The sequence below is a fragment of the Strix aluco genome, chromosome 18, assembly GCF_031877795.1.
Source record: "Strix aluco isolate bStrAlu1 chromosome 18, bStrAlu1.hap1, whole genome shotgun sequence".
Lineage (NCBI taxonomy): Eukaryota > Metazoa > Chordata > Aves > Strigiformes > Strigidae > Strix > Strix aluco.
Genome location: NC_133948.1, coordinates 2,533,831 through 2,547,536, shown reverse-complemented (window position 1 = coordinate 2,547,536; position 13,706 = coordinate 2,533,831). Strand labels below are relative to the sequence as shown.

The 13,706-nt window shown below is 47.7% G+C and overlaps 1 protein-coding gene across 1 annotated transcript in view; it reads right to left on the bottom strand.

Annotated features, from left to right (window-relative positions):
* Positions 1-1,461: 1,461 nt before the first annotated feature.
* BRAP (BRCA1 associated protein) overlaps positions 1,462-13,706 on the bottom strand; it is a 15,982-nt gene continuing 3,737 nt past the window's right edge. The window contains exons 5-12 of the mRNA XM_074844668.1: positions 12,974-13,087; positions 12,293-12,441; positions 10,102-10,177; positions 9,360-9,498; positions 8,755-8,864; positions 7,024-7,113; positions 5,026-5,129; positions 1,462-3,782 (exon numbers count right to left, since the gene is read on the bottom strand). Of these exons, the coding sequence (XP_074700769.1) occupies positions 3,422-3,782; positions 5,026-5,129; positions 7,024-7,113; positions 8,755-8,864; positions 9,360-9,498; positions 10,102-10,177; positions 12,293-12,441; positions 12,974-13,087 (1,143 nt within the window). The 3' untranslated portion in view covers positions 1,462-3,421. The remainder of the gene's footprint in view (positions 3,783-5,025; positions 5,130-7,023; positions 7,114-8,754; positions 8,865-9,359; positions 9,499-10,101; positions 10,178-12,292; positions 12,442-12,973; positions 13,088-13,706) is intronic.

The following is a 13,706-nucleotide window of genomic DNA, read 5'->3' as shown; positions in this document are numbered from 1 at the left end:
CCCACGGAGCCGCGCTGCTTCTGCCTCCTGCCAATCTGGATTTTGCCATTTGCTTATGGGGAACATCCCTGGTGCGAAGCAGCGACGGCCGAGCCCCAGCTCACGCCGAGCTGCCCTGCCTTCCCCTTCCAAGCAGGGGGGCACAACCCTTCCTGTCCCGAGAAGCTGTGCCGACCCCTCACCCCATGATACCACCTCTCCCCGCCGCTCGCTCGGGAACAGCTGCCAGGGTGAATCATTTCAGCATCCTCAAAGGGCGGAGGACTCTGCCAAGCTTCGTGCGACTTCTGGCTGTCACTCCGCTCCATCTGTGTTTCTCCCCGGCCCTTTTAAGTCCCGCCGCCTTTCCTGGGGCGCCCGCTGACCCCCTCTCTGGAGCAGGTGGGTGCTCTCGCCACAGGGGTGCAGAGCTGACAGCGGAGGCTCTTGGGCGGCCTTGGGCGTTTTTGCCATTTTACGTAGAATCACGAGTTGTTTTGCTGTCGTGTTCCCTCTCTGCTAGCCTGTGAATCGGGGACCTTCTGCAGAGAGGGAACAGCAGGATCCAGGGATGTTCACAGAACGTGCTGGCCACCGGCGACCATTTAGGAGAGAGCAGGTCCCCCCTTTTTTGCTCCTGCTAGAACATCTCTTCTCCACTTCTGCCACGTAGCAAGCACCAAGGCAGACTTTGTCCTAGAGCTGCCTTTGATACCACTCCAGCCACCCAACACAGCACCAGCAGAGACACTAAACCCCTTTTGCTGTTCATCATGTTTCTTTCATGATCAAAAAAAAAAAAAAAAAAAAATCAGTCTATTTAAAGGTTTTTAATCATAGCAGGAGCTTGGCCAATCTCAGCTGTCCAGAGCTTGGGGGAAGTTTTATGCTGCTGCAACCTTCTGCTGTGGTGATACTGAGTCATCAGCCACAAAACTGACCTGTTGTTCAAGTTGCAGATGTCAAAACTTGACCGCAGGCTGGAGAGATCCGTGCGCCAACGCTTTTTTCCAGGCACTGGGGTGTCCGGATGACGGGTAAGGAAGAGTCACGGGCCGACCTTCGCGGGGACTTTTCCCTTCACCACGAGCCACGTGTGGGCTCGAGCCACACCAGCGGTCAGAGCGCGTGGTCCCAGCGCCAGGGAAGCATCTGCACCCTCGTCACCTGGGGTGAGTTTAGGAGAAGCTGGAGGGGACTGGAGGACTGAGGGGGATTTGGTTTAGTGCAAAAGTATTAAACAGGCATTACTGCTTCTGCATGAGCTGCCCACTTGGAATGAGGCAGAGATCATTACCCTGCCTTATCTGCTCTTTTCAGCTCAGCCAAACTTCCCCCCAACCCAAATATGACAAAAAGCTCGTTTGGACAGCTTTGTCTTCGAGTTAAAAAGTAGAAGACTTCAAAAAGAACAAGTCACATGTTTTGTTTTTCTCCCTGCAGTCTCCTCCCTCCGCTTCCAGTTGAATACACAAACAGAAATACTGCACGCTGGTTTAATTTTCAATCACATTTTTTGAAAATGAGTTCCAAGATACAGTACAGCATCTTAGTGTTCTACACAAAGCAAGCTTTCAGCAAAAGGTCAGAGGATCTTAGATGGTGTAAAAATATATCTTAAATAAAATAGTTTCTATAGGAGAGCAAGCCGTGTTGTACATCTCTAGGTCCTTAGAATAATTTACAGAAGGCAGAGGCCTGGTTGTACAATCCACACACTAGAAAAGAGTTAGTGTACATTCATGCTACAAAGTTAGAAAAGGTTGAAGTTCCCGATGGTTGGGGCAGGTCTCCAAACCCAAGCAGTGGATGCTGTGAGTGCACTAACAAGCGCCCTGTATTTCAAAGTGAGGAAGTTCAACACTTCCAGTCCATAAAGTCAGGAAGCCGATTATAACGACTCACCTTCCGAGAGTCAGCCTAGTGATTGTAACTCGTTCCTTTCAACTGGCCAAAAAGAACAACTTCTAGCAATAAAGGACTAGCTGTTTTCTTTCTTTGTTCCAGTTTGGAGCTGGTAAGTCAGAGCTGCATTTTCAGCATTACAGACTAAAATCACGGCTTGTCCCTGCAGTTCGAACGACAGAAAAGGATCCTACTATGGTTTGAAAAGACAACTGTGGGATTCCCCAGCCATTTTTAATCAAGAATTAGCCTTTAAACGCTCGGACTGCTGAGTGCAACACAGCAACCAGGACAGTTGCTTCTCCAACCAGGGTAAAACTCTTCCCACCCCAGAGCATCAAATCTGGTATATATTCTAAGTGAAAACCAACCAACAACAAAAAAAAAAGCCTGACAGATTTGTCCTCAAATTTCCTTTATGGATCTGCACACCTTTGAGGCAAATAACACGCAAGTTTTGCCAGCTGAGAGCTTGGCCAGTGCCACGTTTCAGAGCAGAACGGGCAGCGTGAAGCGATCCCAGTACCTGGAAACAGCAGCTGCATCTAGCGGCGAGGGCCCTGCGGCTGCAAAGCCTGGGCGCGGCCGCGGCGGAAGAGAGCTCTGAAAACGCTGCCTTAGTCCTTTGCCTCACCTCCTGCCGAGGGTGGCAGCACCCCAGCTTTGTGCCAACACCCCCCCAGTGCAGCTCGCGGGGGGAACGCACCCACAGCCCGCTCCAGGGGGTGGGAGCGCTGCGGGAGCGTGCGGCACGTGTCCCAGGCTTCCCCGCGACGGCTCTATTTACTTTCTAGAAATGCCTGTAAAATAACCAAGTTTCCAGAATATAAAACTTTTCACGCTTTCCGCCCCAAAGGCGGCAAGTGCTGGCCTTGCAAAGGCCATCTTTAAAAGTGAAGAAACAGTAGCAAAGTCCCTTAAAGTGTTTAATATCCTAGATTACAAGCCTTTAGGACTCGTTCAGTTTCTTACACCACTACGATGGTTTATTTTCCACACCTCACTCCTCATTCCCAAACTACAGTTCTACTCCTGCGCTGGCAGTTCTGCAGCGTCAGGACTGCACGTACTAAAAGGAGATGGATATAATCAAATTTACACTGTTTATTAAATAAAATCATTTCTTAATTGAGAATACTTTTAATCCAGGAGAACTGGAAAAGCCTTACACACTGGGCCTAGCCTACTCTACAGCATCCCCTTAGGGAATGCGATGTTTCACATGTACACACCCACCCACCCCAAAACAGTACACTCTCCAAGAAGAAAGTCAAATGCATGATAGGAGGGGCTCTGAAAAGGTAGGAAGGCAAAATGGTCATTAAGATCTGCCTAAAAATAGCTAAATAGTGCAGCGAAATGCTTTTAAATACCACAGACACCTCCACTGACTGGCAGCCAGGTTTATGAGCAGCTCTGAAGACAATTTCTAGCTGAGCTTTAGTGAACTGGGTGTTCCCAGCCGGAGTCCCGAGTGGTGAGCCTGGCCTACCACCAGCACGGCCAGTTCCAGTACGGGAGCAGGGCATTCTGATTTTCATTTGCCCCTCTTGCCACGGCCTCTCCTGGAAGAAGCTTTGCCTGTGCTCCCCGTGGAGGAGCTGGCAGAAGATGCCACCGCAATGTTGATCTGTCCTTCCTGAATCTCCTGTCGGGTCTCAGCGGGGAGGTGATTGATTTTCTGTTGCGTCTCTAAGTAGAACATGACATCCCGCAACTGCTCCTGGATCTCGGAGATCTGCAGGTCCTTCTGTTCGCAGGTTTCCTTTAACACTCTCTCCTCTTCCTTTAGTTTGTTCTGAAGCAAGGCTTGATTCGCTCGCAAACACTTATTCAGTTCTTGCTCCTCCTTCAGCTCGTTGGAGAGTTTAGCCACTTTGTTATTCAGCTGAGAACACCTTACAAATAGAAGCACAAGTCAGGAAAGCAGCACGCTACGCCTAGATCAAACACTACGGCATCCTTTTGATTTCCAATCCTTAGGGCAACTGACCCCCAGCTGTCCCCCAGCCCCACCAAGACCACCTGGAATTTGGTTTTCTGGCAAAAGATGGGCAAGGGGAGGAAATGCAAGAGGACTCTGAAATGGCCCTGAGGATTTTCTACCCGGTTTAAGGCTTGCCAGCACTTGTTTGCCCTCATGGTGTTACCTGCACATGGAATAGGATGTGGTGAAGCCAAATCCCTTCCCGTGTCCCACAAACTGCACGACCTGGGGGGATTCCTCCCCTTGCAAGTTGGGCAACTCCATCTTGTACCAGCTGCCAGCAGGCAGGGTGTGTTGGGGAGCACGGGACTGTAACCTTGAACACGCATCCACAACTTATTGAATAGGTGCCAAAAAGGGCACAGAGATGACTCGGGGTCCTGAGAGTGCTAAGGGCAGTCAGGGACTCCCAGATGCTGGCACCCACCACACTCTGAGTACAAAGCCTTGAAGATACCACTTCCCTCAGAAGCAAGATGCTCCCCCAAGGCTCTCAGTAGCCTCACATTTCACACTGTGCCTCCTTGCTCCTAAAAACTCAGCGCTTTCGCCCTGAAAGTTTGCTGGCATCATCCACAGGCTCCTTTCCCCTCAGGAAGGCGGGCTACAGGAACCACAGCTCACTAGCCACGGTTGCCTGCTCCAAGCAGGACGGCCGGAGAGGCAGCCGCGCCAGGGGCCTGCTGGGCTGGGAGGGACCAAGCATGCAGTCCCACCTAGGGAGCTGGAACACAGTCTGCACAGTCCCTGTGCTTGACATCTTTCAGCCAGGCACTTCCTAAGCTCTCCACTTCTCTCTGGGCTGGATGAGGTGGCTCCGTGGAGCTGCCTTTCTTCTCTTTGGAGGTATCCGCCAATTGCAAAACAGACTGGCGTCTACTTCTGAGCAGGCAGAGGAAGGATTACTGAATGCTAAATATGCAGACCATGTAAAAAGAGCCAAGAGCCCAAAGGCTGTGTTCCACTCAACAGGCACTTTCAATTTGTGAACACCTACAGAAATGAGAGCTTTTTTTAAAATAAGCTGTGTTCTCAGTATACCAGTTTAAATAGCTCAAAACTGCCCAGGAATAGCAAGATTTTTTTTTCCTTTTGGATGTCAGTACGCGGAGTTTTAATGGCTGCATGGAACTAAACCTGGCAGCGGTACACACTTCCTTTCGACAGACTGCTTTTCTTTGAGCAAGTCATTCAGCCTCTGTTCCAGACTGTCACACTTCTCAATGGTCTCTTTAAATTTGGTCTTCATGTTGTTAATCTGTAAAAACAAACACACAGACGTTTCAAACAGATCAAAGTCCTCGGCACTTTCATTATGACATTCAATTTTCTGGAGCGGTTTCTAGACTTTGACCACTTACCACGTCCAGGTAAGCGCAAGTTTTGAGTCAAGAAAAGGTTTCATTTCGGTGAAGACCCCCTGCATTACACTTTGCAGTACCCCGACAAGGAACCACGTTGCCGTGGAAGCTGCTCACACAGAACAGCAACTCAGGCTGCAGATCTGTGCCAGGCACCCCATTCAAACAAAAGCTGCATCAGATCCTTAACTTCTTATTGACTGCAGTTAAGCATTCATTTAGCCATTCTCTCGGACGTTTTTGTACCTGTCAGCAAACTTAAATTTCCATCTTAAGGCTTTACGATGCCAGGCTTTTGCTCATTTTAAGCTAAACCTCAAATAAATATAGTCAAAGTCTGAAAATTAACATGCTACTTTGCTCAGCACTGACTCAGCAGCTCGCTGTCATAAGGCACTGACCTACTGACACGGATATCTTACTCATGCAAAACGCAAACAGAAACACACGTACGTTGGCTTCCTCTTCCCCTCTGCTTCACAACTCGAGACTCCTACTGCTGAAGAAAAGCAAGCTCTCATTCTCTAGGCATGGCACAGAACGTGTCAAAACCTCCAACATAAGACTTACTTGTTTCTTCTGTATTAGGGTCAAAAGCACGCTTGCCTGTAGTGGAGGCAGGAATTTAAAGGAAAAATGCTTTCCTAGAGGAGCAATCTGGATAAATGTCAGTGTCAGCACACATGGTGCCTTCACTGATGCCAGAGTCGATGCAGAGCAGGTTTTAAGCCTTCCAGCCTTAAACACTGAATGTTTATGCAGCTGATGGTTCATTTGGGGAAGTGGCCTGAGCGCTGATAATGGAACACACTGCGCAGTGGCACGGAGTCAGACAAGACTCACATGGAGCAAGTGCCATGAGTATAATTGTAAGAATCTTTAAACATGGAACCCCATTTGGGGCATATATCATAGTTGCTTCACTCTGAGGTTGCTTTGTGCATCATGTTTCATGGTCTCATGCAAGATGATTTTTGCTGTATCTTTTCCTTTTACAGGGCCCACCATAAGGTTTTTGGGACTGTTCTCTAGACCAAGGTCAATGACCACTATTTCAATGGTCATAATTGCTACATTTATGATGCTACTTAACTGCAGATACTAAACGCTTAATTAGAAGTCATGTAGAAAGTTCAGTTCAGGACTCGACCTTAAATCCTGATGCACTTTAAACCTATTTGAAAGGATCTACACAGAGTGAAAGGCATTAAAATATTCTCACTGGGTTTTTGCCCATGACATTTTGAAGCGGTCCTGCCCACAGGATGCTTTATAGGAGGAGACTCTGAACTTTTCCCAAAGGGTGATGAGGAGAGATGGGGGATCAAAAAGAAAGGGCAAATCAATATGCATTTGGAGCAGAAAGACAGCTTCCCCTTTCTGCAGCCACGCAAATTAAAGTCATATTGTCTATGCTACACTAACCTTCCCTAGAGATACACATCAACGTGAGACGGATGGCAGCGGCAAGCAGAGATCCTGCAGCAGCACGGACTTGCTTCCACCACTGCTGCAGTTTCCTGAGCAGCCCATTTAAATCAACCTTCCATCTAGGTGGCAATCTACCTACTTCTGCACCACCGAGCAGCAAATTGCTAGATCTGAGCATCGAGATAAGGGATCCATCTTGGAGCCAATTTTCTCAGCTGGTAGTGAAACAGGCTACGCGAGGCCACGTCACGCAACGATCGGGTTGTAGGAGAGACTGAACATCTCCATCTCCCATTTAACTTCACAGCATCCAGGGGCCTGTTTCAGCAGAGTTTCACATGCGCCCAGAGCAGAGCTCACCTCTTCAGCTGTATCCTTTTCTATTCGGACAATCTTGTTTTCCCAATAGATTCGCTGTGATTCCAGCTGGCTTGTTAGCAAATACGAGTACTATAAACACAGAAGATACACACAGAAGGGTCAGCTTTTCCGTCAGGATGGCTACGCTGATTAAGAACCCCAAAGGGCTCCAATATACAAATCAATTTAATCAGATGAAATTGAGCATACAGGACATTCTGAACATATGTGCAAACTGCAGATCCAGCAGATGTGTTTCACCAATTTGGTTTCCAAATCAAATCACTTGAAGTCAAGGAAAGCCTTTAGAGCACAACAGCAAGGAGCAAGTAAAAGTTCTGCCAAGCCGTACCCAGGATCATGCCAAAAACTTTTTGAAGAGGAGAGATTTTTCAATGTAGCAGTAATAAATCTCTACAAGTTTCACACTCCACAGGAAAATGAAGCATCAACCATCCTCATCAAGAGTCTGAGATCCCAAAGGCCGAGCTGCTGCCCATTCCCAGCCCAAAACCCAAGGCAAAAGGGTAAATGCGCATTTCTAGCTTCACAGTAAGAACGTCCCTGGGAAAGCATCCTCAGCTGTGTACAACTATTCACAATTATTGTTCTCCAACATGTCTGGCCCCTTCCAATGTTATTTTGGCATCTGAACAAGGATATATGCCTTACATCCCCTCTTTTCCCTTCTGGTTCTGCAAATGAGTTATGAGAAGGTTGGAAAATGTGATCATTTCTTATTATCAGGCTAATAAGCACCAAATTAGGCATTCACTACAGATTAAACCTGTGGAAAAAGCCTTGAACACTGTCAGTAGTATCTGAGTGCCAAAATACACTGTCAAATTAATTCTCTCTAGAAATATTTAGATCTCATAAGCTTGGTAGAGAGCTCTTACATACTTTAAGCACCAACCTCCCAGAAAAAAGGGGTTAAAACCAGCTGGTTTTGCATCTAAGTATTACTCAGAGAAGTCACGGAAAAGCAACCAAATATTTATTTGAGCAATAAGCTTACAAAGCCTGGTCTCTACGGGCTGCTCCTCCTCAGATACCCTTGTGTCTAATGCGGCTGAAATCATGCTGCAGTATATTTGCTCAGTGGAGCACTAATTTTGAGTTTCCTCTCCTTTACCGTTCTAGTTCGGATAGAAGCAGCAGGCCAACAGGTACCCAAAAAAAAAAAAAAAAGAAAAAAATCATTATCTGTTCAAGACAAGGGAGCAGAACAGGGCTGGTGTCAGCCTGTTGGCTTTCTTTGACAGCCAAGGTAAGCACACAGCTATGGATTCCTACATACTCGTTCCATAACTACTCCACCTGACAGCTCCACACACATCCTGGCTCTTAAGCCAAGCCACAGATCCATGAGGAAAGCTCTGGTGAGTCCAGGCATTCAGAACCATTTCTCTCTCCGCTGACCCGAGTGTTTGTAGCAGCGTAACCAGCTAACCTTCAATCTACTGGTGAACACAGGACACAACTGCAGCCAGCTTACGCTTAGCTGCATTGGCTCTGCAGAGCCAAGAAGTTGGTTTTTTTTGTTTTTTTTTTTTTTTTTTTAAAAAAAAAAGGCAGTAAAAACATCCTGCTTTTGCCTGAAGATGATTGCCTACATGCAGGGAGCAGGTTTGCTGCATAAGCTGATGTAATTTTCCTGTAGTCATATCTGGATTTGAAACACTTCCACACAGCAGCACAATGCAGAGTCCAACAAGCCAAAATATTTACCTCTAATTGTAAGGCATCAATTTTCTCTTCCTGACACATATCTCCCTCACACTCATACTGAACTATCTTCCCATCAGTTTTACTTGCAACCAGTCGATGGACGTAGTTATCTGAAGAGAGAAAAAAATTCAACCACAGGGAGTTTTAGCTTAAGAACACCCAGGTTGACACCAGTGGAAATACTTTATGCAGCACAATTAACCATGCAGACTGCTGCAACAGCATATTAGCGAGGCAGAAAGCCAACAACAGATGTATTTGTTATTTAGCAGACTTCGCACAGACACCTTACAGGATATTTATTACAGCAGCCCATTCCCATACCTCAGGGCAAATTGATGGAAAGGGAGTAACAAACACATTCCACAGAGACTACGGGACCGCCCCGGTTCATTACAGAATCATGTTCTCCCTCCTCCATCTGCTACAGACCCACAAAAACTGCTATTAGAGAGGAGATGGATGTTCCCAAAAGACAAGGTATTAGTACAGATGCAAACCCCTTAATCTCCAAGCAAACTCTACGGCAAATATTCTTACTAAGGGGTCCCGAAAGCCGTTTTACAAACAAGGTCACCCTACAAAAGCGAAACCAGAGCGTTTACCTCCAGCATAGTCCCAGACTCTGTGGTTGGTCAACTGCATCGCGTAGGTATGCTGGGTCTCCTCAAAGTGTTTGTAAGCGTGTCGACTCACGTACCGGCCACAGCCTATGTGCCCACATATTAAACAGATCCAGAGGTTCTGTCGACAGAAGAAGAAAGCTCTGTACACGCAGCGCTGTCGAGCGGCGTGATCTGCCGCCGATGGCGTGCCGATGCTGTGCACACCCTGTCACTTCCTTAGGAAGCCAACAGCGTTTGCTTCTCCCCCTCCTTCTCTGAAGCTTTGCTCAGCTGGGAAGCTGAAGCCAAGGAGGTACCAGCTCATTACAAGGCTGCAGGTGCTGGGCACACTGACAGATGAGCACAAGTATGGAGGGAAGAATGGCCTTGACTAAGGAACGAGGCACCTCAGCAGGACAAGAGCAAGCTCTGAAGAGCACAGGCTAGAAGGGACCGCCAAGTTCAGTGCCAGTTTACCTGCCTGCTATCATACTCATCACGCACACTCTGATCAGCTTATATGCTAATACTTCTTTCTAAGAAACAAAGATTTGTCAGAACAGGGAATCTGTGAGGTAAGATCCCTTCCCAGTACTGATTCCAACTCAAAAGGAAAGCAGATACACCACTGTCTGGTAAAATCAGCCCAAAAGCAGCCACAGAATTAACCCCAAAAGCAACTAGAGCAGCTGTGCAGTCAGATCTGGTCTAGATCTCAGTCACCATCCACCCACCTACTTACTTCTTGAACTCCACACTCAAAACACTTGTTCTCTTCCACTGGCTCAGGCGTTTGGCAGTACCTGCAGACAGGACACCTGGAGGGCAACAAGGATCATGATTAGACACAAGGAGCTCCATCTTAATATTATGGTAATTAAAAAGAGAGCCAGAGAGCTCAAAGGAAACGCCTGATGCATTGGGACGCTCCCTATGTGCGCACATCTCTCAGTTCACGTTAACCCCACTCAAATTTGCCTCTGTTCCACACAAAGCTGCTGTTTTTAACCCAGTAAGTGACAGAAGAACAAAGAACAGTTCTTCCAAAGCCATTTCACAGTCTCAGCTTGGTCTGGTTTTGCTGCAGTTCAAGCGTAGAGAACATCTGCAACCAAGAGCATCAGTGGGGCTGCCAGCAATGTCAGTCTCTGCCAGTGAGCGAAACAGCCACGGCCGAGCTCAAGAAACACTTCCCCACCTCAGCCATAAACAGTGCAAGAAGCAGTTGTATGGAGGTGTTACACATCTCTGAACATTGCTCCTCCAGACTGCTGCCAGCTGATATCTTCAGGTCTCCGTCACCTGCAGGCTTTTATGCAGCAGCTACACACTGTTGTGGAAAGATGCTGTAACTACACACTGCTGAGGACAGGCTGAGTAACAGAGGGAGGTACCTACACTTTGCAAACATACCTTAGTATTTAAAACAACCCTAAAGAGATGAGGAGGTGCTTCAATTTCACCCCAACCCAATGGACTCAGCCTCAGCCCTTCCAGGAAGAACATCCCATAACTGTACCCCAAATCAGCAGCAGGCACCCTGCTATCATTTCTTTTGGAACTATACCACTGTGCTGCCGGAAAGACAGAAGACCCAAGAGCCAGAGGGTACCTTTGTCCAGACCCCAAGCCCTAGGAGCTCAGCTAGGGAGAGGGGGAACTGAGGCTGCGCGTGCTGCTCTCAGGACTGTTTATGTATTTTTCATTAGCTGCTGGATAAGCTACAGAAATATTCAAGGGAGGAGACAATTGGATTGCAGTCGGCTTTTTATACAAATTCAGGCACTTACAGCCTCCGTGGCGCCTAAGCAAAGTGGACAGGGATTTTCTTTTATCGTTCTTCTAGACCGGGAACATAAGTTCTGCTTAAATTGTATATTAGATATTTAAGTGCTATTTTGGATCTTGCTCCTACACTGGCTAAGCTCCACTGCTTCAAATTTAAACTGGTTTTGATTTATGGAGCAAAGCAGCCCATAAACTTGAATAGCTACAAATCTGATTAATCTTACCGAGGTTCTGTTACTTTGGCTTACAAATGATATACAGAGGGATAAAATTTTCCTTACACTCCTGTCAAGAGAATCGGGCAATCAGGGGTACCAGTGACAGAGAAAAGACGACAGTGAAGACCAGCAGCCTTCTGCTGCACTATCTCTGACCACCTGATGCGCAGTAAAACAGCGTCCAGAAGAATGCAAAATACACACGACTGATAGCACCCAGGGGGCTCTGCAGTCACGAGCTCAGACGCCCTGAAATCCCCATCCACAGGGGTGTGAAAGATGGTAAGAGCAAGAACAGGGAAGGGTCAGCAGCAGCAGAAAGAGCTGCTTTAACGACAGACTCATGTCCGACCCCCAGCCCTGCCCAGTGCCGCTCCCCTCACTCAGCCCACACCCACCTTGTACATCCTGCTTCCCCTTCCCAACTTCTTGTCCCCATCCCCTCCTCCCTGTCTCCTTTCTGTCTCACTTTCCCGTCCTGTCCCCCTGCACACCTGCATCCTCTAAATGAGGCAGCAGCACTGCAAGGCTCCCCGAAGGACTCCCAAGCTCCAGCCAGAGGTGCAGATCTGCCTCCAGCACAGCCTCAGCTACGCCGAGCGCACGAATGACTGAGTGAAACAGGGCTGTGCGTGCATCCAGTGCTGTTTGCCTCAGTATTTTTATCCTACACTATTTTAAAATAATCAGCATTACTCTACGACTCCCTTCCTGCCTTAGCAGTGAGGCCCATGGGAGACACTCTTCAATTAAATTTGGCGGGGAGATTTCTCTCTGAGAGTCCCTTAATGGGAAAAAAAAAAAAAGAGCATTAGAACTTGCAGTAATTCCTGCCCCCACATTCTGATAAGCAGAACCAGTCTTGTCAGCATGAAACCACCACACTCAAAACAGTTTCAGATATGGAAATAAAGAAAAGCCTCTTACGTGGTGTCCTCCCACCGCTGCAGACACTGGCTATGAAAGCTGTGGTTACACAGCGTGGTAAGGATCCCGTTCACGGACTCATCCATCCTCTCCAGGCACACCGTGCACTTCGGGAGCTCCGTCAGATCCATCACAGGCAGGCTGGCCCCCTTCAAAAGACCAAGCAGAGACAAATTGCTCAGCACCCTCCAATCACCATAAATGAAGCAGCCACATAAGAAAAAGTCAAAGTTCTCTCCCATTAGTGCTGGCACTAGGGTGCAAAAACACTACAGAGTAATCCTGTGAGTCTACACAGGGGTTAGAAATTTAGGGGAAAAAAAAAAAAAAACAACCAACAAACACAACATGATCCACAGCATTCAATAGACCACAGCCAGGATCCTCATCACACCACGGGCTCAGTGCGGTGGCTGCACCTGCAACCAGCCCCGTTCTGTTTTCTGGATTCACTCGATCTATTGCCCGTGGCAGGGTCAGGTCAGAGATGCTGCAGTGGTGAGGCACGAAGCCTGTGAAGTCACCAAACAAACTCTCCCAAGTAGCACTGGAATGGGAAACAGGGTTTGGGTTGAGGCAGGAAAGCAGTTCTTACAGCGTTCTGCCCAGTCCAAATCGTCCCATTCAAATTCTCTGAAGTGCAGGGAACACAAAACAAAAAACAAACCAAAACAAGCTTACATCTTCTGATTTGAAGACTTCAGCCCTTTCCACGTACACCAGCTGGCAAACATCCTCCTCTATAGAGTTGAACTGCCGGCCGTTGCACGCCATGTAAAAGCTATCTGCATCAGCCTGTGCACAAAACCAAGGAAACCAGTTAAAAAGAGAAAACCCGCAGCTGATACAACCCAGGAAGAGGAGGAGAAATCGGCTGTACCCTCTCTTCTCCCCTCCACCAAGCCCCGTAACACCAGAGGAGATATTTCAGCTCCTGCCAGCAGGCACTGCATTTTGGCACTGGGTTTAGCGGTACCACTTGAAGACAACAAGTGAAGTTCACGGCAACGACAGCTACTCTGACATTCGAGCGTTCGGCAGGAATAACGGATTTCCCTTCAGCATCCGATTTGCCCTTTGTCAGCAATTTCAGTGCATTTGCAAAGCAAATTTGGTCTCTGCAAAAATTTAAGAGGGCCACGTTGCAGGACACTGATACTCGTGTCAGGGAAAGAAACAGCAATTTAACTGTGGGAAAGAATCCATTTCACTGGTCACAATTCAGGCACGCTCTGAACCGTGCCTGAGAGGCACTTGCAAAGAGGCAGAACCAAAACAAAACCTGTTAAATACATCACCCACTTTCACTCAGTAACCTCCCCAAACCCTTTCTCTTGTAAAAGATCGCACCAGATTGAGGCAAATTAGCTGAAGGCCATATTCCCATATTCCTGCTCACTCCAGCCAGAAGCAT